This window comes from Panthera pardus, unplaced genomic scaffold (assembly GCF_024362965.1).
Source record: "Panthera pardus isolate Hobbes unplaced genomic scaffold, ASM2436296v1 HiC_scaffold_11, whole genome shotgun sequence".
NCBI lineage: Eukaryota > Metazoa > Chordata > Mammalia > Carnivora > Felidae > Panthera > Panthera pardus.
The window spans coordinates 83901068-83924084 of record NW_026526666.1 but is presented as its reverse complement, the minus strand read 5'-3'; the positions used below and the strand labels follow the sequence as shown (position 1 = coordinate 83924084).

Here is a 23017-nt window from a genome sequence, read left to right as displayed (position 1 = left end):
GCTGTTCTCCCCATTTTACAGACGGGGAGACTGAGGCTCGTATGGAAGACAAACCCAAGCACGCCCTCTGCCCCACTGCGTCAAACTGCCTCTCGTGGTTTTCCAAAGAGGGCACCAAAGTGGATGGTGCTGGGGGCCGGAGCCAAGTCAGATGCCCCCTGCTCCTGGGCTGTGAACGGGCACGAGGGCAAAGCCCAGAGGAGGTGGTGTTGAGGAAAGGCCGAAGCTGGTAGCTGCCAGCTTCTAGTCCTTTTGCTGCCAGACCCCAGAAGTTAGGGCGGGATGGCCTGGTGGCAGGCAGGTGGCATAGGACCCACCAGATCCAAGGGGCAGCTCTCCTGGGGTCCTGTGGGCTTTTCTGGAACTGTAAGAGGGGCCTGCCCCACTGGCACAAAGTAAGGAGCTCCAGGAGTGGAGATTAGCGCTCGAAGGGGGTGGGGTGGGGCCTGGAAGACCCTCACTGCTGCGAAGTAGGCATCCTGGTCCCCGGTCCACGGAAGAGGGGACGTGGTCAGAGTCACTGTCCTGAAGGCCCTTCTCTGCACGCCCAGTGGCCTCCCCCTGGGGTGCCTGTAGGCTGGACCAGATTGTGGATGAAGAGATAGGCCCCGTGACTTGGAGGGACCCTTTGATTTCAGACTGACCTTGGCATAACCCTGGGCTTCTAGGCTGGGTTTATGCAAATTAATGTAGATGTATGCTAATTAGACCACTACCGGGCCTGTTCTAATGGAGCTGCCAGCTCAGAGATGTAGCGGGGATGAATTTGCCCAGAAGGGGTCTGAGGAGTCCCCCAGCTGGGAAGGGTCAGCTGTCGCTGGGATGAGGGGATGGGGTTGCCATGGAGACAGAGGCCAAGCCCCAGCGACTGCCTCCTGCAGGGACCGAGGCTGGCCTCAGCCAGCCCTCTGAGACAGTCCTGGGCCTCCCTTAAGCTCCAGGCTGGTCTCTGAGGGCTAATTACGCACAAGCCAGTGGCCAGCTGCTCCCTCGCTCCCCCAGGCCCAGCTGAGGTCCAGGGCTGGGCCACAGCAGGAGGGCATAAGGATAGACAGATGGCAGTCTTGGAGCCTGGGGGGCTGGGGGAGCTGGCCTTAGGAGGAGGGAGCAGGACTGAGGGCGGGAGATTACTCCATCAAGGCTATAAGGGGTGAGATCCCCATCTGCCAGGGCATGCAAGCAGGCTTGGCAGCCCGGTCTCAGCCATGTGGTAGGGAAGAGTGAAGGTTGGGACCCCAACAGACTGGCTGCAGGCTCAGCTCTTCTGTGTGTCCTTGGGCAAGCCCCTTTACCTCTCTGGGCCACAGTTTCCTCATCCAGCAATGGGGGTAGGATTTAGAGACATGGGTATGAGGGGTAATATACACTAGGCGCTCAATAAATGATTGTACAATTCTGAAGCCCATTGAGAGTTGTTTTCTTCTATTTTCTAATGGGAAAGAACACCCCCCCTCCCCACCATCTTACCCCTCTTCTGCTTTCCGGGCTCTCTGGGCTCAGGCAGATGTTCTGGTGTCAGTGCTGAGGAGGGAACAGGCAGGACTGTCATCCCATGGGGACAAGATCCGGGTCCCCTTACTTCTCAGCTCTTAGCCCACAAAAGGCCCTGGAGAGCTGTTTGTAGAATGAATGAATGAACAGGTGTGAAATACTCAGCATAGTGTCTGGCATTAATAGGAGATTAATAAATGTTAGCTGTTACGTCACTGCCCGCTTTTGATCCAAGCCAGGCTCTGCCCGCCCCGCCTCAGATCTGCCCCTTCCTATGCCCCCGACCGTCTCTGGCGAGACATAGGGTGGGTGGGAAGAACAGTGAACGCACAGACAAGGACTCGAACCTGAACTCTACCACTTCCTGTCTGAGTGACTTTGGGAGACCCGGGACCACTCTGAGCCTCCACCTTTCGTATCCCGGAGGCTCCACAAGGGTTATGGGGAGCCCTTGTGCCTCGGCTGGCTGAACCCGAGCGGCGATCTTACCGGGGGCTGCCAGAACCAGCTTCTGGGGAAAAGGGGCCGTTAGGCCCTCAGCAGAGGTCGCAGGACCCCAAGGCCAGGCCCCCTGCCCATAGGCAGGCTGCAGCATCACCAGGCCCAGACAGTGGTTTGGAGCGACCGAGGCCCCCACTGTACAGACGAGAACACTGAGGCCCAGAGGAGGACACTTGCCCGGGGCCCCCCAGCACCTTCACATCAGAGAAGGAGACCTCAGATCGTCTGAGCCACTTCACTGCTTTTGCACACGAATCGACACTGAAAGACGTGTCTTCTTAACGTTGTTGAAAAGCATACCTTCGTTGTAAAAAATCCAAGATACAGAAGTATTTCTAAGTGAAAGTGTAAGGCTCCCCATCTCCCCAGTCCGACTCCCTAGAGGGAAGTTGTCATAACCATTTGTCTTGTGTGTCTCCCCAGCTCTTGATTCTGCATTTAGTCAAACGCGTTTCGCGTCTTTTTATTTATTTTTATTTTTTGGCTTTGTCTCTCTTTTTATTTTTTATTTGTAATGTAAATGGAATCCTATTACTCTGCGGTTGTTGTGTTTTTGTTTTTTGTTTTCACTTACCGGTGACGACCTTGGCCATTTTCCATCAGGAATCAGACCAGGACAGAGAGGCAGAAGGGCCGCAGGAGCCCCAGAAGAGACAGCGACAGGGAGCGCGCGCGTTTGTGTGTGTGTGTGTGTGTGTGTGTGTGTGTGTGTGTGTGTGTGTGTGTGTTGGGGGTAGGAAGGAGTCCCCACAGGTCGCTACACACAGCGGGCGGGGAACCTGGCAGAGAAGCTCCCATCATCAGCTCCCAGAGGACTATGGGATTTGTCTCCAGACTTGAGCTCCTGAGGAGGGTGCCACACCAGCTTGTTCATCACTGGGTACTCTGCACACAGCCTGGCACATTATAGGTGCTCAAGAAATATTTTTTCGGTGAACTGAGTCCCTGCCAGGCCTGTTTTTCCCTGACCCTGCCAAAGACTACCTGATCTCTGGGACCACTGCAGCCAGCGATGGAGGCAGAGCTCAGGGGGAGTGGGAAGTCCTTCCTCTCAGACAAGCACTGCAGCCAGTTGGCTCACCTCCCTAATGAGGGGGTTGGGCTGGTGGATCTCCAGGGGTCCTCCTGTCTGGCTTCAGTCCCACTCCCTCATTTCATGGATGAGGGCCTAAGTCGGGTTTAATTTTGTCAGCTGCCTCAGAAATCCATTGGGAAAAGGGGGGTTTGAGTTTGGGGCTGCAGCAAAGGCTGTTGCCGTATACAGAGCACCAACCGTGTGCCAGGCGCTGGGCCGAAAGCTTTCCATGCGCTTTGGGACATTTTCCCAGGCTCCGGCTCAGAGAGGGGGAGTAACTTGCCCAAGGTCGCACAGTGAAATCACTGGGGACAGAATCAGGTTTGCTGGTCCCCAAATGGGGAGCTCTTCCCACGTCAGCCTTCTGTGAACTAAAGTCAGTAACAGTACCGGGCTGGACCAAACCATTCTTCAAAAACTTCAGGGACCCCTCCCTCAGATGGCCTGACTTCTGTGTCCCCCGGCGACATGGCTGGAATTTTGGCCAGCAAAGTAGTTGACTTGCAGAATTGGCCGGCAAGGGCTTGGGCACGAGAGGCTTGTGATGGGTTGTGGGGCTGGAGCCCAGCCCCCTCTCCGCCCTCTCTTCCCCCAGCCTGCTTCCTGGGGGCTGGGGTGGGCCTATCCGCATCATTTATCCCTTGACCCCCACCCCCACCCCCCACCTGGTGTTGGGCTCCTGGGGTTGGCGTCTAGACAGACAAGAGCATCCTACTGAGAACAGAGGCAGCCCTGACCCGGGGCTGATGGTTCCCATGGCAACCGCATCCCCCTCAGCTGGCAGCTACCCGATAAATAAATAATCGGGTGGGGGTGGGGAGCTAAGGGCAGGGGGAGGGGCAGCAGGGGAGCCCCGTGGTGGCTTCACTTGGGAAAGGAGAGGGGCCGGTTAGGCTTGAGGCAGGCCGGGGGGCGGGCAGGGTGGGGAGGGCAGCTGGTAGTCTTGTAGAGGGCAGGAGGGAGACCAGGACCTGAAGTTGAGCTTTCTGGCTTTTGCAGCACATCATGGGACCCAAACACTGGAAATGGACCAGTTTGGGGGATAGTAAGTTCATTAAGTCCACGTTTGGGCATGTGAAGTTCATCCAATGAGTAGCCACTTATAAAGGGGCTGGAGGCCGAAACACAAGCAAGTAGCCCCTGGAGCTTGGGTGGGCGTGCGTTTGCTTGGACAAAAGGAGCATAAAGAGAGCCCAGGGAATGGCCTTGGGGTGTTCTGACATTTAGGGCCCTGGCTACACACCAGAATCAGGAGTGGCCAGGAAGGGTGGAGAACCAGCTTAACCTTGGCACTTGCCCCCGTGCCAGGCACAGCTCTCCCTGCCGGAAATGCAGCCGGGAGCACCTCAGGCAGAAATCCCTGCTCCCGTGGGGTTTACCTTCTAATGCAGGAGTCAGGCAGTAAAAGGCAGTGGGTAGTATGTTAGTGTGTGATAAGTGCCATGGGAAAAGGAAAGCAAGGGGGGAGGCAAGGGAGTTCTGCAGCAGAATATAATTTTAAATAATAGTAAAGAAAAGAAAAATGGGATGCCCGTCTGGTTCAGTTGCTAGAGCATGCACCTCTTGATCTCAGAGTTGTGAGTTTCAGGCCCCACGTTGGGCATCGTGTTCACAAATTAAACAAACAACTCCGAATCTCTTCACAACCGTATGAGAGAGGTGTTGTGAATTATACCCATTCCGCTGGAGAGGAAACCGAGGTGCAGCGAGGTTAAGTGACTTGGCCAGTGGTACCAGGATGCTGACCCAGCTCCTAACCACTGAACCACACTGCAGCGTGCAAGCAGGCAGAGGAACGAGTTGTAGGGAGGACGTTGAGACCCTTAGTCTGGGCGTGAGAGCATTGAGATAGAGGAGGTGTAGCTGGGGACCATGTGGGGCTTTTCTTTCGTTCATTCGTTCATTCATTCACTCATTTTTTAAAATTTTTTATTATTTATTTTTTTAACGTTTATTTTTGAGACAGAGAGAGACAGAGCATGAATGGGGGAGGGTCAGAGAGAGAGAGGGAGACACAGAATCTGAAACAGGCTCCAGGCTCTGAGCTGTAAGCACAGAGCCCGACGTGGGGCTTGAACTCACGAACCGAGAGATCATGACCTGAGCCGAAGTCGGACGCTTAACCGACTGAGCCACCCAGGCGCCCCCATTCATTCATTTTTTTAATAGAAGTGGCTTGAATGTGTTTAGGACCCCATGGGAAGGATCCTGGGCAGAGGGAGAGGTTGAGGTTGAGTTTACAGGCAAGAAGAGGATGGTGTGAGCTCCCGAGAAGACAGGAGATGGGGTCCAGGGTGTAGGTGGAGGCACCGGGCGGAGGAGGGGGAGACAGAGGCCAGGTCCTCTGAGAGTGAGGCTGGGGTGGGGGTGGGGGCCCAGGAGGGTTGAGGACAGTAAGATCTGAGATAGCGGAGAAAGTGAGTTCCCTAGAGAGGCCCAGGCGGGTTGTGGGGCGGAGGGGGGGGGTGCTCTCAAAGTTGATGATTACAAGGTCTGTCGATCTGTCATGCACCTTGTCTGCCTGGGGAGTGACATGCTCTATCAGCGCTTGGCTGCTTTGCAGGCAGTGAGAACACTGTTAATTGGGTTTTTGCAGGTGTGGGCCTTTCCTGACAGGTGCGATGGAAAGGCAGAGGGCATGGGAGTTTGGCTTACAGCCGAAGCTCATTCGGAAGTAAGGAAGCATCGTGCGGTCCCAGCAAGCCGAGCTGGGGTGTGAGTGAGGAAATGGAGAATGGAAGGGGTGGAGGGTGAGGGGCAGGGGACCTGATGCACTGGACCCAGGTCGTCACCGTCACCGTCCACAGGTGCTGGGAAGCAAGCTGGAGTGGTCCAGCAGGGGCTGTCGAATTGGTGACTTTGGAGGCGGGGCAGTTATGGTGATGCCACAGTCCACGTGGTGGCCGTGTAGGAGGAGAAATGGAGGGAAAGGTCACAGGAGAGGTGTTTGAGAGATGAGAAGTCACGGTGCTGGAGGGGGTGGTCCCTGATGTCCAAGGCAACTGGTGTGATGCAGGGATGAAACTCATTTTCAGGAAAAGGCAGGACCTGGAGGCCAGCCGATGACGAGGTCAGCAGTGGGGGGAGTGGTATAGCCCTAGGGCCCGAGCCCTGGGGGGCACAGGGTTGTCCAGTTCTGTAAGCAACTTAGGGACCCCAGAGGATCCTACCCCACCCTTGGGCCCAAGGAACATGGGATGTGAGAAGAGAAATGGTCACTGAGAAGAGCACAGAGAAACGGCATCCTTGGGTGCAAAACACAGGGGAGGGGGGACCCCTCAGGGAAGGAGCTGAGCCTTTAGGGGCACAGGCTGGTTTCGGAGGACTTCTGAAAGGGGTGGGGGAGGGCTGGGTCAGGGGGAGCAGCACAGGGCCTTGAGGGGATGAGGGTAGAGAGGATTGAGGGGCAGGCATGTGGGTCTTGACCGATGCAGACGGGATCTGGTGACCCGTTCTCATCTGTCACTCTGGGATGGTCAGGGCTCTCGTCCTGGTTTGGGGTCCTGTGTGGCTGGGGAGTTGGCAGGCCCAGAGACCGCAGGGATTACCCCAAGCTCTGTGGGCTGCCCTGATGACAGAGTGACTGGACCAGATTTGTATTTTAGAAAAAGCACTCGAGGGGCGCCTGGGTGGCTCGGTCGATGAAGCTTCCAACCTCGGCTCAGGACATGATCTCGCGGTTTCTGAGTCAGAGCTCCGCGTCGGGCTCTGTGCTGACAGCTCAGAGCCTGGAGCCTGCTTTGGATTCTGTGTCTTCCTCTGTTTCTGCCCTTCCCCTGCTTGCTCTCTCTCTCTCTCTCTCTCTCTCTCTCTCCCTCCCTCCCTCCCTCAAAAATAAATAAACATTAAAAAAAGGAAAAAGGAAAAGCCCTCGACGGGGGGGGGGGGGGGGGGGGGGGGGGGGTTGTGGCCAACCTCCCTTTGCTGGAGATCAGGGAGGAGGCTGCATCAGTTGCCAACAGGAGCTTCCGTCCTGGTTCTGGCCCACCTAGGAGAGACTCAAGACCTAGCTTATGGGCTGACCAGGTTAAAAAAAAAAAAAAAAGAGTCACTTTTTCCCTCAGTGCACGTGCACTTTAAACTTTTGCAAAACAAAACAAAACAAAAGGAAAAAAAAAAGAAACTTTTGCAAAGGAGGTGCTGTCGTCTCCACACTATCCCTCCCCTGAGAGTAAAAAGACACACCAAGGTCAGTTGCATTTACAGTCACTGCGGCCCTCAGATTATTGTTCTAAGCTGCTGCACCCAAAGGGGGAAGATAATTCTGTTTGCTCTTTATTTGTTAATTAGCCACATACCACAGCTGGACAAGCAGAAGTTCTGGAATATTTGACTTGGTTTTCTAATAAAAAATAATAAGTTTAGAATTGAGATTATTGGGGCCCCTGGGTGGCTGGGTCGCTTAAGCGTCCGACTTCGGCTCAGGTCACGATCTCACGGTCCGTGAGTTCGAGCCCCGCGTCGGGCTCTGTGCTGACAGCTCGGAGCCTGGAGCCTGCTTCGGATTCTGTGTCTCCCTCTCTCTCTGACCCTCCCCCATTCATGCGCGCGCACGCTCTCTCTCTCTCTGTGTCAAAAGTAAGTAAACATTAATTAAAAAAATAAGAATAAATTAAAAAAAAGAAAGGTTCAGGGATGCCTGTGTGGTGAAGTCAGTTGAGTGTCAGACTTTGGCTCAGGTCATGATCTCAAAATTTGTGAGTTCGAGCCCTACGTCGGGCTCGCTGCTGTCAGCACAGAGCCTGCTTCGGATCCTCGCTCCGCCTCTTTCTCGGCCCCTCCCCTGCTCACGCACCCTCTCTCAAAAATAAATACGCAGTAAAAATAAGGTTTCGAGGCGCCTGGATGGCTCAAGCGTCCAACTCGATGTCAGCTCGTGACCTCGTGGTTCGTGAGTTCAAGCCTCACGCTGGGCCCTGCGCTGACAACGTGGACCCTGCTTGGGATTCTCTCTCTCTCTCTCTCTCTCTCTCTCTCTCTCTCTCTCTCCTTCTCTCTGCCCCTCCCCCGTGCGTGCTCTCCCTCTCTCTCAAGATAAATATATTTTTTTACGTTTAAAAAAATTAAAAATATATATGTCCATGGATTCATTTTTTCCCAATGTTTCTTCATTTTCGAGAAAGAACGCTATGAACAGGGGTGGGGCAGAGAGAGGGGGGCACAGAGGATCCGAAGAGGGCTCTGCGCTGACAGCTCAGAGCCTGGAGCCTGCTTCAGCTGCTTTCAGCCAGCTCCCTTTCTCTGCCTCTCTTTCTTTCTTTCTCTCTCTGTCTCAAAATAAATGTTAAAAAATTAAAAGGAAGGAAGGAAGGAAGGAAGGAAGGAAGGAAGGAAGGAAGGAAGGAAGGAAGGAAAAGGGAAATGAAGGCGGGACTTAAACCATTGTTTCAGCCACTTGGGGGCAGGAGCTGGCTGGGGATAAAGGCTTGTGCCAGCTCCCAGGAAACCTTCGGTGCCCAACTAAGAAGCTTCCACTGTTGAGTCTTCTCCTAATTAGCCACCATTGATTAAGTCTAGTTGTCTGTTAGTTTATGTGATGTCTCCATATCCTCACAACTTCTCAAGGGAAGGATTGTCTTCCCCATTTATAGTTGAAGAAATAGGCTCCGAGAGGGAAAGTAACTTGCCCCATGTCGCACAGAGCTGCAGTTTCAACCCAAGTTTTAGAGACTCCAAAGCTTTTTGTGGTAACTGTCCCACTGCTTCCTTTGTCATTGAGGTCCCCAAGAACCAAAAGAGGGCTTTGAGCAAGTGCCAGGGTCAGGGCAGGGTGATGTCCTGGTTTAGGTAGGCATACCCAGGCAAGATGTCTCCCCAACTACACGATGAGCCTGGGCAAGTCTGTCTCAGCCACCTCCTCTGTCCTCTGATGGCATCCTCCTTGCCAGGACCAGATGCCAGCAGAGCTGAGAGCCTCAGGGGAACCCCAAACCACCAGGGCTCTCCCAGGCCCGGCAGAGTCAGGGTGGAAAGGAGAAAAACGGAAATGAGGGAGGATCTTTTGGGAGCAGGGGGAGCAATCTGGGGAGTTTCTCTCCCAAGGTCAGCAGACCGTTGGGGTCAAAACCAGAAGGGCCCTTAGAGGTCATGTAGTCCAGTGGCCTCTTATGTATGGAGGAAGGAGCTTGAGACCCAGTGGGGAAGGTGGCCCGCCCCAAGTCACCCAGGCGTCTGTCATACTGTCAACCTCTTAACTCCCAGGCCAGTGACAACAGGGCAAAGGGAGGGGCTTTGATGGGACAGGTGGCAGAGAAAAGCAGAATGGCTGCCTGGCTCTGCCATCTACCTGCTGTGTGACCTTGGGCAAGTCACTTCCCTTCTCTGAGCCTCGTGGTCTCTTTCTTCAGAATGAGATAATGGTCTCAGCCGTGCCTTTCTGCCAAGGAGTATCCATGAGAGGTGCACTTGGAAAGCTCTTTCCAATCTGCAGGGCCCCGGGAGAGGAGTCACCAACAAGAGGCAGGCTGGCGCCAGGTGGGCGGGTGCCAGGGTTGGGCCCGCGGCTTCCTGGGTTTCTGCCCAAGCCCTGCCATCTGTGCGGTAGCGTCAGCCCCACCTCCTCCTGCCTCCCTGCCAGGAGAAAGGCTTCTAGGATCTTCTCAATCAGAACCCTCCCTGTCCCTTCCCAGCCAGATCCCCTCCGCTCCCCTTCTCTTTTAGGTCAGGACTTTCGGTTGCAAGGGACAGAAATCACAAGTGCAAGGAGGGAGAATTAGTTTTCAGCGATGGCTAGATCCTGAGACCGGAAATGACGTTACCAGGACACTCACCTCGCTTGTCCACTCTGCTTCCCTCTCTGCCCCTTAGCTTTGGGCTGCTTCCTCAAGCAGGCTGTCCCTGTGAGATGGCAAAGACAGCCACCAACAGCTCTGGGTGACACTATGCCCGTTCAGATACCCTGGCAGATAGAGGGTATCTCTGTCCCAATTACTCCAGCAACCATCCACAGTGACCGCCAGGGGCAGGCACGGGGACGAGTGTCCATCCCTGCACAGATCCCCATGTGCCGATTATTTGGTCAGGACTGGGTCCTGAGCCTTCCGCTGAAATTAGAGATGGGCTCAGCCCCACCCAAACCACATGAACTAAGGGTCTGGAAGGTGGTTCCCAAAACAAAAGAGATGGTTTCTATTACCAGAAAAAGAGGTATTGGGCAATCAATGACAATGGATTTCCCTGGCACCTTTGTTCTTCTTCTCTTTTTGTTTGTTTATTTATTTTGAGAGAGAGTAAGCAAGAACAACTGGGGGAGGAACAGAGAGGGAGAGAGATAATCCCAATCAGTGCAGAGCCTGATGCTGGGCTTGAACTCATGAACTGTGAGATCATGACCTGAGCTGAAATCAAGAGTCCGACACTTAACCTCATGAGCCACCCAGGCACGCCGGCACCTTTGTTCTTAAGTATAGCAGCTGCAAGGTTGAACCGGAGCTACTGGGAAAGGGAGTGCTGATGGGGTCCTATATATCAGTTAGCTTCTGCTGGGTAACAAATCATTCCATGACAGCAGTTTAAAACAACCGTTTTATTGAGCTCATGATTCTGCGGATCACCTGGGAGATTTTTCTGGTCTAGGTACGTGTCTTAGGTCAGTTGCTGGGTTGGTTAGCGGAATGATCTAAATGGCCTCACGCGTCTGAAGGTTGATTGGCTGTCAACTAGGGCGCCTTGGTTCTCCTCTCAGGCTCCGGCTGGGCACCCGGGCTCTTTCTCGTGGTGTTCTCTGTGTTACACGTGTAGCAAGTGGGCAAACTCCAATGCACAAGCATTTTGGGGGTCTTCAACTTGCATTGGGCTTGCTAAAGTCCCACTGGGCAAAGCGAGTCACATAACCATGCAGAGTTAGTGTGGGACGGCATTGTCGAAGAGCATGGAAACATGGAGAGGAAAAACTTGAGGTCAATTTTGCAACCCATTACAGCTCCCTGGGGGAAGGAGAGTAAAAAAAAAAAAAAAAAAAATCCCTTTCTCTGCATCCCATGGATCCCACGGGCCAGGGCAACCTCCAGACAGGAGTCCTTGGAAGAAGGGGCTTCAGGACTTCTAGCCCTTCAGGGCTATGGCTCAGCCCTTGGCCAGAGCTGGGAGGGCGGGGAGCAGTCTGGATCCTGACTCCACCTGCTCAGAGCCCCACATGGGGCAGGGGCAGGTACTAGTGGGCAGAGCCTCTTGGCTCTGAAGGTGTTCTGAACTGTGGTTCCCTTCTCCCGTTCGCTCTCCCCGAAGTGATGATCAGGGCTCAGTCTCAGCCGGCCCCCACAGCCTTGCCCTCACTCCCCCCATATCCCTGTGGTCTTGCAGAGTTAGGATGATGCTGAGACTCGTGTACAGTCAGGCCGTGGTGCCCCATCACCACAGTAGGTGGCGTCACCCGCTCCACAAGGTCAAGGAAGAATCCCTTCCCTTCCCTTTAGTCCCTGGCCTTCCCTTGTCCCTGTGGCCTCAGCCTGCTCTTTCCCACAGGTGGCTGCACTGGAGAGGCAGATCTTTGACTTCCTGGGCTATCAGTGGGCTCCTATCTTAGCCAACTTCCTGCACATCATGGCCGTCATCCTGGGCATCTTCGGCACCGTGCAGTACCGCTCCCGGTACCTCATTCTGGTATGGCTCACTTGCCCCTCCCCTCCCCTCCCCCTCCCCCATGCTGGCTCCTCCAGCCAGAACTGCCCCCTACCCTGGACACCCAGACCCCTGCTCTGTCTTAGCTCCAGCCCGGCTGCTGGTGCGGATGCCCAAATACCAATGCTTCTTTGCTCAGCAGAGAGACAAGAGCGGTATTCTCCCTGAAGAATTTCCTAGGGAAAAATCCAGGTATTAACAAGATACATCATTTTAGGGAGTGCCTACCATCCGCCAAGCACAGTGCTGAGAGTTGCGCACGTTTTGCTTACCTTTACAACAGCCCTGCAAGGTATGGCTTACCATCGCCGTTTCCCAGATGAGGAAATGAGGCTCAGAAAGGTTATGAGGCTTCCTAAGGCCACGCAGCTAATCAGTGGCAGGATTAGAGAGCAGTCAGGTCCGGAGTGAACGCTCTTGACACATCTTCACGCTGCCTCCGGAAGCCAGTGGAGGGACAGACTTCATCTGGTTTAGTTCCTCAGGTAGCTTTAGGAAGACCTGCCCTTTGCTGTTCATGAGGAATATGGTCTCGAGCGGCTAGTGTGGCTTGAGGTCAGTGTCCCCTGTGCTCCGATCCCAGGCGTGGATTGTGTTGTGTCCCTGGCTCCCTCCTCCTGCTTCCTCTTTCCAAGCCCTGGTCCTTGATGGTCTCTGTTAAACCCCTGCTTTCAGCTAGGCTCACCCTTCTCCCCTGCTCTTCCTCAGTGGCCCATTCACACGCCTCTTTTGAGGGAAAAGGCTTTTCAGTAGGTTTATTACATAAAATGCTAGCCACTTGTGATAACAGTGCCATGCAACGCCATGCTCCCGCCAGAGCCCCCTCCGGCTCATTCTTGGGCTTCTCCCGCCTCCCACGGGCTGAGCTCCCGGAAGCCAGGTGAACAGGGCCCTCCCAAAGCTCTGTGTCACCTGGGATGGGAGGCTCCTTCTCTCTGGCTCTCAGGAAAGCCCCAGGTACCACTCTAAGCATCACTGTCTGCCGTGTGGTGGCACGGAAATTGCAGGCATGGGACTTGGGTGGAAATATCTAGATCCTCTCCAGTGCTCCAGATCCAGGCTGTGGCTGCTGTTCTCTGCAGAATGCATCGGATTAGCTGCCCGAGGACTGGAGTTTGAGTGGCAGCCCTATCTCTTCCTCGCTGTGTGATCTCGGAAACCTTAAACCTCCTCTCTAGGGCTTACGTGAGTTATCTTTAAAGAAAGGATGGCGCCTTCCATGCAGGGCTGTTGTTGTAGGAACCGGACGGATATAAAAATGACTTGTAAACTATAAAGTGCCGCCTAAGTGGGATGTCATCATTTCCCCCTGCAAAGGTCCCCTCAGTCCCTGAGCTCTGTCTGCATTGACATGCCCTGTCCCCACTTTCCCAGGCCCCACCCTGATCCCACCTCTCCTCTCCTCAGTATGCAGCCTGGCTGGTGCTCTGGGTTGGCTGGAATGCATTTATCATCTGCTTCTACCTGGAGGTCGGACAGCTGTCCCAGGTAAGCCTCGGGCCTGGCAGTGCTAGAGGGCAGAGCCAGACCTTTCCTGTCCCCTACCCAAAGGCTCCAAGTTAGGTGTGGGTCTGGGACATCGTCTTTTGAAGAGACTTCCCTCTACACATTCGAATAATCTGCTCTGCAAACCCTACCCCCACATTTTTGTTTGGCCGCCCCTGCACCTGCCAGAAACGAATGATGGAGCAGACAACGCTGAAGGGCCATCTGCATGAAGATGGCCTGGGGTCACAGGTGATTCCAAGCTTAGTAGAAACCAGCCTCACGTCGTGGCCCTAAAAACTGCTCTCAGGCCCCACAGGTGTTTGGTGCAAGGGAGATGAAAATGCCATGCACTTTGTACGGCTAAGGCCACAAAGATTTGGGTCCAGTTCTCTTTTTTTTTTTTCCCCCAAGATTTCATTTTTAAGTAATCTCCACACCCAACCTGGGGCTTGAACCCCCGACCCCAAGATCAGGTCAGATGTTCCACCGACGGAGCCAGCAAGGCACCCCGATTTGAGTCCCGTTCTGATCAATATTTTCAAAAGAGAAAGAGGGTAGACTTCGGGGACAATCGAGTGGCCCAGGGCTCGTGCGGAACCACTGAAGAAAGTGGAAGTTCTTGGCTTGTAGAAGAGCAAGCCCAGAGGGCACAACTTCTAATTTTAGACAAAAAGAAGGCAAAATACATGAATGGGAACATTGGCTTTGTAGTTCTGCTGGATTTAAATCCCAGCTCCAACATTTCCAAGTGATGTGACCCTGGGCAAGTGGTTTACCTTCTGAGCTTCAGTTTCCCTGTCTCATGAGTGCAGATAATTCCTTCATGTGGTTGCGGAAGGGATGGAATGAGATGACACATCTCAGTGCTTGGTACCTGGTCAGCACTCGGTGAATGTCTGTTAACAGGCTGCACGAGTGACTGGATGGGTAAACACATAGACACCGTGGGTGAGAACTTTGGATCTAAGCCAGGCCCTTCTCCATTTCAGATGGGCAGACCAAGAACTAAAGAGAGGAAACGTTTGCCCAGGGTCACACAGAGAGAGCAGTGGAGAGGCTGCATGGGCCATGAAGGGGTCTGTGTTGAGAATTCTGCTCAGGGCTGGAAAATTGGACTCAGTCACTGTTAATGTCCCTTCCATCCCTGAAATTTTGGGGCTTTCTGTGGGTCAGCACCAGCCCTTTCGGTCTCTGAGGGAAGTGTGAGACCTGCATAGTCATCAAGCGCCACCTACTGGCCAAATAGAGACTTGTGGAAACAGACCCCCCTTCCAGACCCTTGAAGTCAAGTCAGAAGAGGAGGCTGCTTCAACAGTCCAGGTGTGAAGTAGGCTTTATATAAAGTTCCCTGCTGCCTGGGGAAGATTCCCGCCACCTCATGGCCCCAGCTCAGTATCCTAGGCCCCTCTGCCCCCAGGACCGGGACTTCATCATGACCTTCAACACGTCCCTGCACCGCTCCTGGTGGATGGAGAATGGGCCAGGCTGCCTAGTGACACCTGTCCTGAACTCCCGCCTGGCCCTGGAAGACCACCATGTCATCTCTGTCACCGGCTGCCTGCTTGACTATCCCTACATCGAAGCACTCAGCAGTGCTCTGCAGATCTTCCTGGCTGTGAGTCCTCCTGTCCCCCTGAGCCACACACTCCCGGAGGTGGAGTCTACCCTAACCCCTTTGTTTAGCTCTAGTTCAGAAGGGAAGAACCTAGATCTCCCAGCCTTCTTGTGCTTCTGTCTGGCTCTGTCTCCTTATCTTGTATCTTCTCCCTTCACCCCTGCCCCAGCCTGGCGTGAGCAGGTTTAATGACTAGGATGAGTCATCAGACTGTAAGTCAACCCGATCTCCAGTGTATCTGCTGTGTGACCTTGGACAAGTCACTTGCCCTCTCTAAACTTGTTTGCTTATTCACAGAATGGAATGACCACATCAAGTGCATAAGAGTTGTGAGAGTGGATCCAAGACAGTTCTGGTTCCTAGTCTTGCCCTCCACACTCCACATGCCCAAAGTCACATACTCCTCTTTCTTCTAAACAAGTCAGTAAAGTATTGCCCAGGTCCAGCTGGGGAAACTGAGGCTCAAAGAGGTAAAATAATTACTTGTCCAAAGTCCACTCGCAGAAAGGAGAATGGAACCAACTATGTTTGACAGTAAGGCCCAGTCATTTAACTGGAAGTTGTTATGGGTTGGCCTTCATCTTCGCATACCGTGCCCCTCCAGTCGGACAAGGCCCAGCCAGGCAGAGGGTGGAGGAAGAGCTTCTGTCTTCTTTCCTTCCATCCCCAGCTGTTCGGCTTTGTGTTCGCCTGCTACGTGAGCAAAGTGTTCCTGGAGGAGGAGGACAGCTGTGAGTGGGGAGCCCCTAGGGAATGGGGAAGCCTGGCCGCACACCATCCTGTTCCTTCAGCACCCTGGACAGTGCCTCCAAGCTCCCTCCAGGGAGGGAGCCCTGGGTTGGCCAACTGGACCCTCTTGGTGGGGAAGAAAAGGCGGCAGGGGTAGTGGGGGTCTACGTAGCACATTTTGAGCTGTGACCTAGACATCCAGGTGCCCAGCCCATGGTTCCAGCGCCGCTCTCTACCCACCTCTCTTAGGTTCTGCCCCCCGGAGGAGCTCCATGAGGCTCACCCCTAACAAACACCGCCCATGCCCAGTCTCTGCTCCCATTAACCCACCACCACCACCACCACGCACCCACCTCCGTGGTCTTGCCCCCTTACGTGGCTCAAGCCCTGCTCCCTTAAAGGACGGCCTCGCCCCTCCAAGTTCTCTGTCCACTTGGGGCTTTGGCCACTCTGGCTGAGCTTCTCCATGTCCCATTCCCCATAGGTCCACCTATTGGGATCTCGCAGCAAAGCCTGGCCCTAAAACCCTGTATGGGATCTGGCTCTCAGATTCCTCCTTTTCAGGACCCACCCTCCCATAACTCGCACCCTAGGGGCCCATCCCTAACTATGAGCCACCTCCCCTTCCACAGTTGACTTCATCGGTGGCTTTGACTCCTACGGATACCAGGCGCCCCAGAAGACGTCGCATTTACAACTGCAGCCTCTGTACACGTGGGTCCTGGCGCCCAGTGGGGTGGGGTGGAGGGACCAGGGCGTTGCTGCTGGGGGACGAAGGGCAGGGAGGAGCGGGGAGGGCAGCCGGATCTGCCTGCCCCCATATTTTCGGGGTCCACTTCCCTAACCTGCCTTTGTTTTCTGCAGGTCGGGGTAGCCGCGCTCCCACCCGGGCGCCGCGTGCTTGCTGGCTAGACTGAAGCTGAGGCCACCAGGTCGGGCCCAAATGGCAGGCGCGCCCCCTGGCGGCTAGCGGACCGACTGCAGCCTGCACTGGCTGGGTCCGCCACGGACATGGACCTGGCCCTTCGCAGCCCGACTCCAAGGGTGGGGCGGGCCGGGCGGGGGAGGGGATCGCGGGGGTTTGTATTTTTTTTTTTTTTATCTCAGCCTTGGTGTGCGCTGGGGCCTCCCTCCCTTCTCCAGCCTCTTCTTTTTGAAACCCTTCACCCAACTTCCGGTCCCGTGTCCAGAGAGAAATGGCATTCACCTCATTTTACCACACTGGTTCACCAGCCTTGGGGAGAGTTACTGTGACCTAGAAGCAGGAGTCCTGGGTTCCAGTTGCAGCTCCGTCACTGACTCTCTGTGTGACATCTGGCAAGGCCCTGGCCCTCTCTGGGCCTCAGTTTCCCTCAAATAATTAAAATAATCTCTTAGCAGATGGAGCTCTTTCTAGCCTTTTCATTTGACTCTTAAGTCCCCAGGGCGAGGCTGGGATTATAATTCCCATTTTTCAGATATGGAAACTGAGGCCCAGATATGAAGCGTTTGCTTGAGGCCACACAGCTAGGCTTTGGGTGGAGGCAGGCCTTGAACACAGTGTACTTTCTGCAGTTTCAGGCTCCAGAACCCCGGGGTCTGGTCTCTGAATTCCATTTCTGAGCCCCCATCCATCTGGGACACTCTAGAACCCACATGATCTACACCACCTCTCTTGTAGCAATATACCTGTTCTGTTGGGAACCAGATGAACAGAGCCCAGAGCCCTGAATTCAGCCTGACCCACAGGGAAGCCCTCCTAGGCTCGGCCCCTGCCCACCCTTGGCAAACATTTCAAGCTCATTCCAGTAAGAGGGGAGGCCACACCTCAGTCACGCCACCCCCTTCCAGGTCCCTGAGGCCGGGTCTGCTGCAGCCATGATCCCTACCTCGTCAGCAACCCCACCGACCCCTGATGGTTCCATCCACCTTCCAGATGGAAGACCTGTGGTTCCGGAATAGAAGAGGGCTGGCTGGCGCGGCCCAGTCAACACTTTTCAAAGATCACCAGCGTCTGTGACCACTCCAGTGTCCAGGAGAAACCTCTAAGAAGCCCAGAAGGAGTTCTGAAGAGGCAGACTGGGGGAGTGGGTCGTGGTGTGGGGCCGGGAGGGCCAGCACCCTTGAGAGCAAACAGATGAGAGCTCATTCTCCCCACCTCCTTCCACAGACACCCCTGAGGACCTTGGTTCCTGTGTACGGGCCGGAAGTCCAAGGGCAGGAGGGTCAGGCCTCAGCTCCCAGTCTGTGATACCCTGGGTTAGGAAGGAGGGCAGGAGGCGTGGGGGACTTGGAGGGAAACACAGATGGCTCGTACACCTGAGCCCGTCCGTGGTGAACACTCCATCCTTGCTCTCCACCCTCTGATCTAGCATTCCCTACCGTCTGTGGCCAGAATATCCTGGGCTAGGACCCCACCCCACCATCCCATCTGTAGTGCTGTGTCAAGGAGCCGGCCCCAGGAGTTCCTCTGGTTCCCCCAGGCACTGAGTCCCGGGTGGTCTGCCTAGGTAACTGTGCGTACAGCTCAAGAAGGGAGCAGTTCCCTTCAGACCTGACTGCTTCCCTGCCTCCAGCCCTCTCCTCCCACCCCCACACGCCCCGCCTCCTTTCTACTCCACGGGTTTAGCCACTGGTGCTTTGAAGCCTTTTGTTTTTATGAGATGGATTTTGCAAGGGGACCCAAGTTCTTTTCTCACTGGGACCTTGCAAGGCAGGGAGTGCTCCCCTGGTTTCTGTGCAGGTGGGTTGATTAAAGATGGTGATTTCTTCTCTATCTTTCTGTCCTCCTGCCCTGTGAGTGAGCAGGGTCCCTGCTTGAAGGTGAGCAGGGGCTGGGAGTCAATGTCATTGTCATTATCACTCCTGGGGCACCAGCTTGTGCTTCCGATTGGCTGCGTAGTTTTGAGAAGTCGCTCTCCCTCTCTTTCCTCATCCATAAAATGCAGAGGTGGGACTCAGTCGGTGGTTCCCAACCCTGGCTTTGTGACCCCTGGGAGAGCTTTCTAGTTCTTTTTTTTTTTTTTTTTTTTTCATGAAGTACATTTTAAGTTTATGCTTCCAAATATCCTTTACATCTCGACCCTGCCCTCTTCCTGACAATTCAGTTTCTGACTTAGGATGAGCTGACAGTGCTTTAGACACAGTTTCCTGGATCCTTTCTGGCAATACAGCCAGAATCCATATTTTTGAACTTTTACAATTTTATTTACTTTTGTGAATAGATCGTATGTATAGATGCTACAGAATTCAGAAAGTTCCGGGCGCTGATGTCCTTTTGCTTATTTTTCATATCTTTCCAAAGGTAGACCATTCGTTGTTAGCTTATGTAAATATATTTTCCCCTTTTCACACAAATGGCAACATGCTCTCCTCAGTCTTCAGCTTCCTCCTGCTGCTTCTACTTAACTCTGAATCTTGGAGACCTTCTGCCCAATAATACACATGGGGCTGCCTCCCATTCTTCCGTGGCAGTCTGGTAGGATTAGGACTTGTTAAGATTCCCAGGTCATCTTGATGCGGCTAGAAGCTGAGAACGAGACGTACTACCCAAGATGCCCCAGGTTCACTACACAGACCTCTGTGGGCCACTCCTGGTCGTGGAGCTCAGGGGAAAACAAATCACAGACACCGCCTTCAAGGGCTTTATGGTTTAGTGGGGCAGGACAGAATGGGCGGGGCAGAAGGGCGAATGCCGCTGGCAGGGGGTCAGGGCTGAGGACCGGGTGGGGTGAAAGGCAGTTGTTACTAAGAGGCTCAGGCGAGAGGCGACCTGAGTGTCCCGAACAGGGTCAGCAGCCTGAGCCAGATGTGGAGGGGGCAGAGCACATGGTGTCATGGGGAAGAAGAGCGAAGGACCACGTGCTTGGAGGAAGCTTCAGTTGTGCTCTCCGAGGTGATCGCCACGTTAGTGTCGTAAAACAATACAATTTATTATCTTATGGTTCTGTAGAGGTTGGACATGAGTCTCACGGGTCAACTCAAGATGGCTGGAGGGTTGCATTTCTTTCTGGAGGCTCTGGGGGAGAATCCAAGTCCTTGCCATTTCCAGCTACTAGAGGCTACCTGCATTTCTTGGCTTGTGGCCCCTTCCTCCACCTTCACAGCCAGCAAGGTCCTGTCTCTCTCACCCTCCTTCCATCCTCACATCTCCCTCCGCCAGGAAAGGCTTTCCACTTTGAAGGGCTCATGTCATCAGGTTGGGCCCAACCAGATTATCTCCCCCACCTCAAAGTCCCTTTTGCCAGTAACACGTTCACAGGTTCCAGGGATTAGAATGTAGGCACCCTTGGGGGCCATCATTCTGCCTTCCGGGGTAGGAGTTGAATCCAGGCTATAGCCACGCTGATGTCAAATCAGGGCATGTTAGCTGATGGGAAGTCCTGAAGGATTTTGAGCTGAAGCCACTCTTTTAGAGCTGTCCTTCCAGGAGAAGATATTTGCAAATGACATATCTGATAAAGGGGTAGTAACCAAAATATATAAAGAACTTTTAAACCTCAACACCCAAAAAAAAAAAACAAATCATCCAGTTTAAAAATGGGCAGGAGACGTGAATAGACATTTTTCCAAAAGAAGACATCCAGATGGCCCACAGACACATAAAAAGATGCTCGACGTCACTCATCAGGGAACTACAAATCGAAACCACAATGAGATACCGCCTCCCACTGGTCAGAATGGCTAAAATTACCAACACAGGAAACCAGGGTGTCGGTGAGGATGCGGAGAAAGGGGAACTCTCTTTCAGTATTGGTGGGAATGCATGCTGGTGCAGCCACTGTGCAAAACAGGACAGAAGTCCCTCAAAAATAGGATCACCCTACGATCCAGCAATGGCACTACTAGATATTTATCCAAAGGACACAAAAGTACTAATTCAAAGTTTTCAGTAGCGGTAACAACGATAGTCAAATTACGGAAAGAGCCCAAATGTCCGTTGGCTGATGAACGGATAAAGAAGATGGGGTGTGTTTGTATATAAATGGAATACTCCTCAGCCATAAAAAAAAAAAAGAATGAAATCTTGCCATGTGCAATGACGTGGGTGGAGCTAGAGTGTATTCTGCCTGGCGACACGAGTCAAAGAAAGACAAGCACCATATGATTTCACTCACGTGGAATTTAAGAAACATTAGAGCTGCCCTTTAGCGAGAACTGGCAGGGCTGGAAGGCTGGAGTGGAGCAGGGAAGCGGGAAGCAGGGTTTTTTTGTCAGGAACCGACCTCGGGTTTCTCACAGCCCTGTGTGGATGTGTGTTCTCGGGGATACGTATGTGGCCATGAGCTCTACGTGTAAACTTGGGAGGGCTAGTACAGTGGGGCAACGATCGCCATGAACTGCAGGAGTCAGGCTGTGCCTGGGTTCAAGTTCGTCACTCTGGAACCAGTCAAGCCGGTCTTTCTACCAAACCCGGTGAAGAACCCAGCTTCTGCCATTCCCTGCCCAGCAACCTCCACACATTAGAATAATCCAGGTAGGAGGGGCCATCTTCCAGTAACTGCTGAATCCCAAAGGTACCCAAGGCATTCTTTAAAACAAGAGGACACGAATTCCCCAAGGTACATTTGACAAGTGCAATAGTCTACTGGGATTTATAGACAACACTAGTGTTTTCTTTAATGCATTGGAATTGGATCTTGCAGTATTTTTGTTTTTTAAGTTTATGTATTTATTTTGAGAGAGAGAGAGCATGAGCATGGGAGGGGCAGAGAGAGAGGAAGAGACAGAATCCCAAGCAGGTTCCACACTGTCAGCACAGAGCCCGATGTGAGCCTCAAACTCACAATTGTGAGATCATGACCTAAGTTGAAATCAAGAGTTGGAAGCTTAACCGGCTGAGCCACCCAGGTGTCCCAAGACCTTGCAGTTTCTAAACATATTAGGAATGAGACAGGGCCGGACACCAAGGCCTCACTGCCTTACAGGACTCCCTAGTCCACAGGCTGCGGGCCCAGGACAGTGTTTCTCAAGTTTCCAGAGCATAAGAACCCCTTAACATCCAAATTCCTGATCCTGATCCAAAATGCACAGACCCAACAGCTCCTAGGCAGTGACAGGAATCTGCATTTTTTTTCAAGTGCCCCCTGTGCTCAAGGTTTGGGAAATCCTAGACCTGGGTGAAGAGACGTCCAGACATTTTTGAAGCTCCCCCTAACGCCAATGTCCTGGACGTCCCATCAAATTACGCCTGCCCGCTTCCTCACGTCAGAGCTGGACTTTAAGACTCCCCTGAGCTCAATTTCACTTGTTACCGACAATCAGCGTGCAGATGCGTGTGCGTGTGTGTTAATGGCTTAGTCATTTTAAAGGCTGCGCTCTACTCCTGAGTGTAAACGTTGACATAACTTCGCCACTAGGTTAGTGGGAGCAAAGGTAGGTCCATGCCCGGCCTTCTCCCTCCCTCAGCCTCCGTCATGGTCACCTGGAGGACGTGAGGGGAGTTCCAAGTTGCCCCACTGCCACCTGAGCTGGGGGCCACACCCTCTTCCCCTCGAGCCTTCCCTGGAATCAGACGGGGCAGGCTCAGGCAGGCTGGAGCTGCAGAGAGAGCCCTGTGCCGGGCGTCCCGTACCTAAGTTCTAGTTCCTTCCCCTCCCCCGCATCCACCTGGGCCGCAGGGCAGCTCCTCCGCCTTTGGCCTCAGTGACTTCGTGGGGGAAATCAAAGGGCTGGACTTTGCACGATATTCCTGGGCTTCTTCAAACTGCTGACATTCTGGAACAGGGCTTATCCAACCTAACCCTACCCGGGACGCTTTTTTAAAATACACGATTCCTGGGCGCCACCTGCACACGAGGTTCAAGGGGACCTTGCATACTAATTCAAGGGGACCCAAGCATCTGAATTCATTCTTCAAATATTTATTCAGTACCTACAGTGTGCCGGGAATGGGGGGTACAACAGTGAACAAAGCGAAAAGCAATCCCTGCTCTGGGGAGGGTATCTATTGGGAAGAGGCATACATAAATAAACCAGTAGACTATATGGGATATCAGAGAAGTGTCACAGAGCAAAGTGGCAGGGAAGACAAGTAAAAGACATGAAGAAGGGTAAGTAGGAAGCAAAGGGAGCAACACGTGCAAAGGTCCTGAGGTGGGAGCGTGCCTGAATGTTGGAGGGAAGCAAGGAAGCCAGTGTGGTTCAAAGCAAGGGAAAGGGAGAGTGGTAGGAGATGAAGTCACAGAGGGAGGAGGGGTGGGAGGTGGCACGTCAGACGCTCTTGACCTCGAAGGACATCGTAAGGGTCTCAGCATTTAATCTGAGTGAGATGGGGAGCCACCGGGGTCATAGAGCACAGAGCTGGGGGATGAGCAATGAATGGATACTGTGGGTACTGTGTGATGAACAGACGGTAGGAAGTCAGGGGCTGGACCAGGGAGACCAGGCACACGCCATCAAGGTAATCCAGGTGACAGACGGTGGTGGTTTAGTCAGGGTGGCAGCAGTGAAATGACCGCATGTCAATACATCTCGAGGGCAGGGCCAGCGGGCATTTATTTGTAGACTGCATGGGGAAT

At 53.6% G+C, this 23017-nt stretch overlaps 1 protein-coding gene across 2 annotated transcripts in view; it reads left to right on the top strand.

Annotated features, from left to right (window-relative positions):
* The window catches only part of NKAIN1 (sodium/potassium transporting ATPase interacting 1), a 40220-nt gene extending 23323 nt beyond the window's left edge, over nt 1–16897 (top strand). The window contains exons 2-7 of one of the 2 annotated variants that reach the window (XM_019429941.2): nt 11531–11668; nt 13094–13174; nt 14592–14789; nt 15460–15520; nt 16151–16232; nt 16383–16897. In XM_019429941.2, coding sequence (XP_019285486.1) covers nt 11531–11668; nt 13094–13174; nt 14592–14789; nt 15460–15520; nt 16151–16232; nt 16383–16392 — 570 coding nt within the window. In that variant the 3' untranslated portion in view covers nt 16393–16897. The remainder of the gene's footprint in view (nt 1–11530; nt 11669–13093; nt 13175–14591; nt 14790–15459; nt 15521–16150; nt 16233–16382) is intronic. The other variant, XM_019429943.2, reaches the window with a different exon arrangement.
* Nucleotides 16898–23017: the final 6120 nt, after the last annotated feature.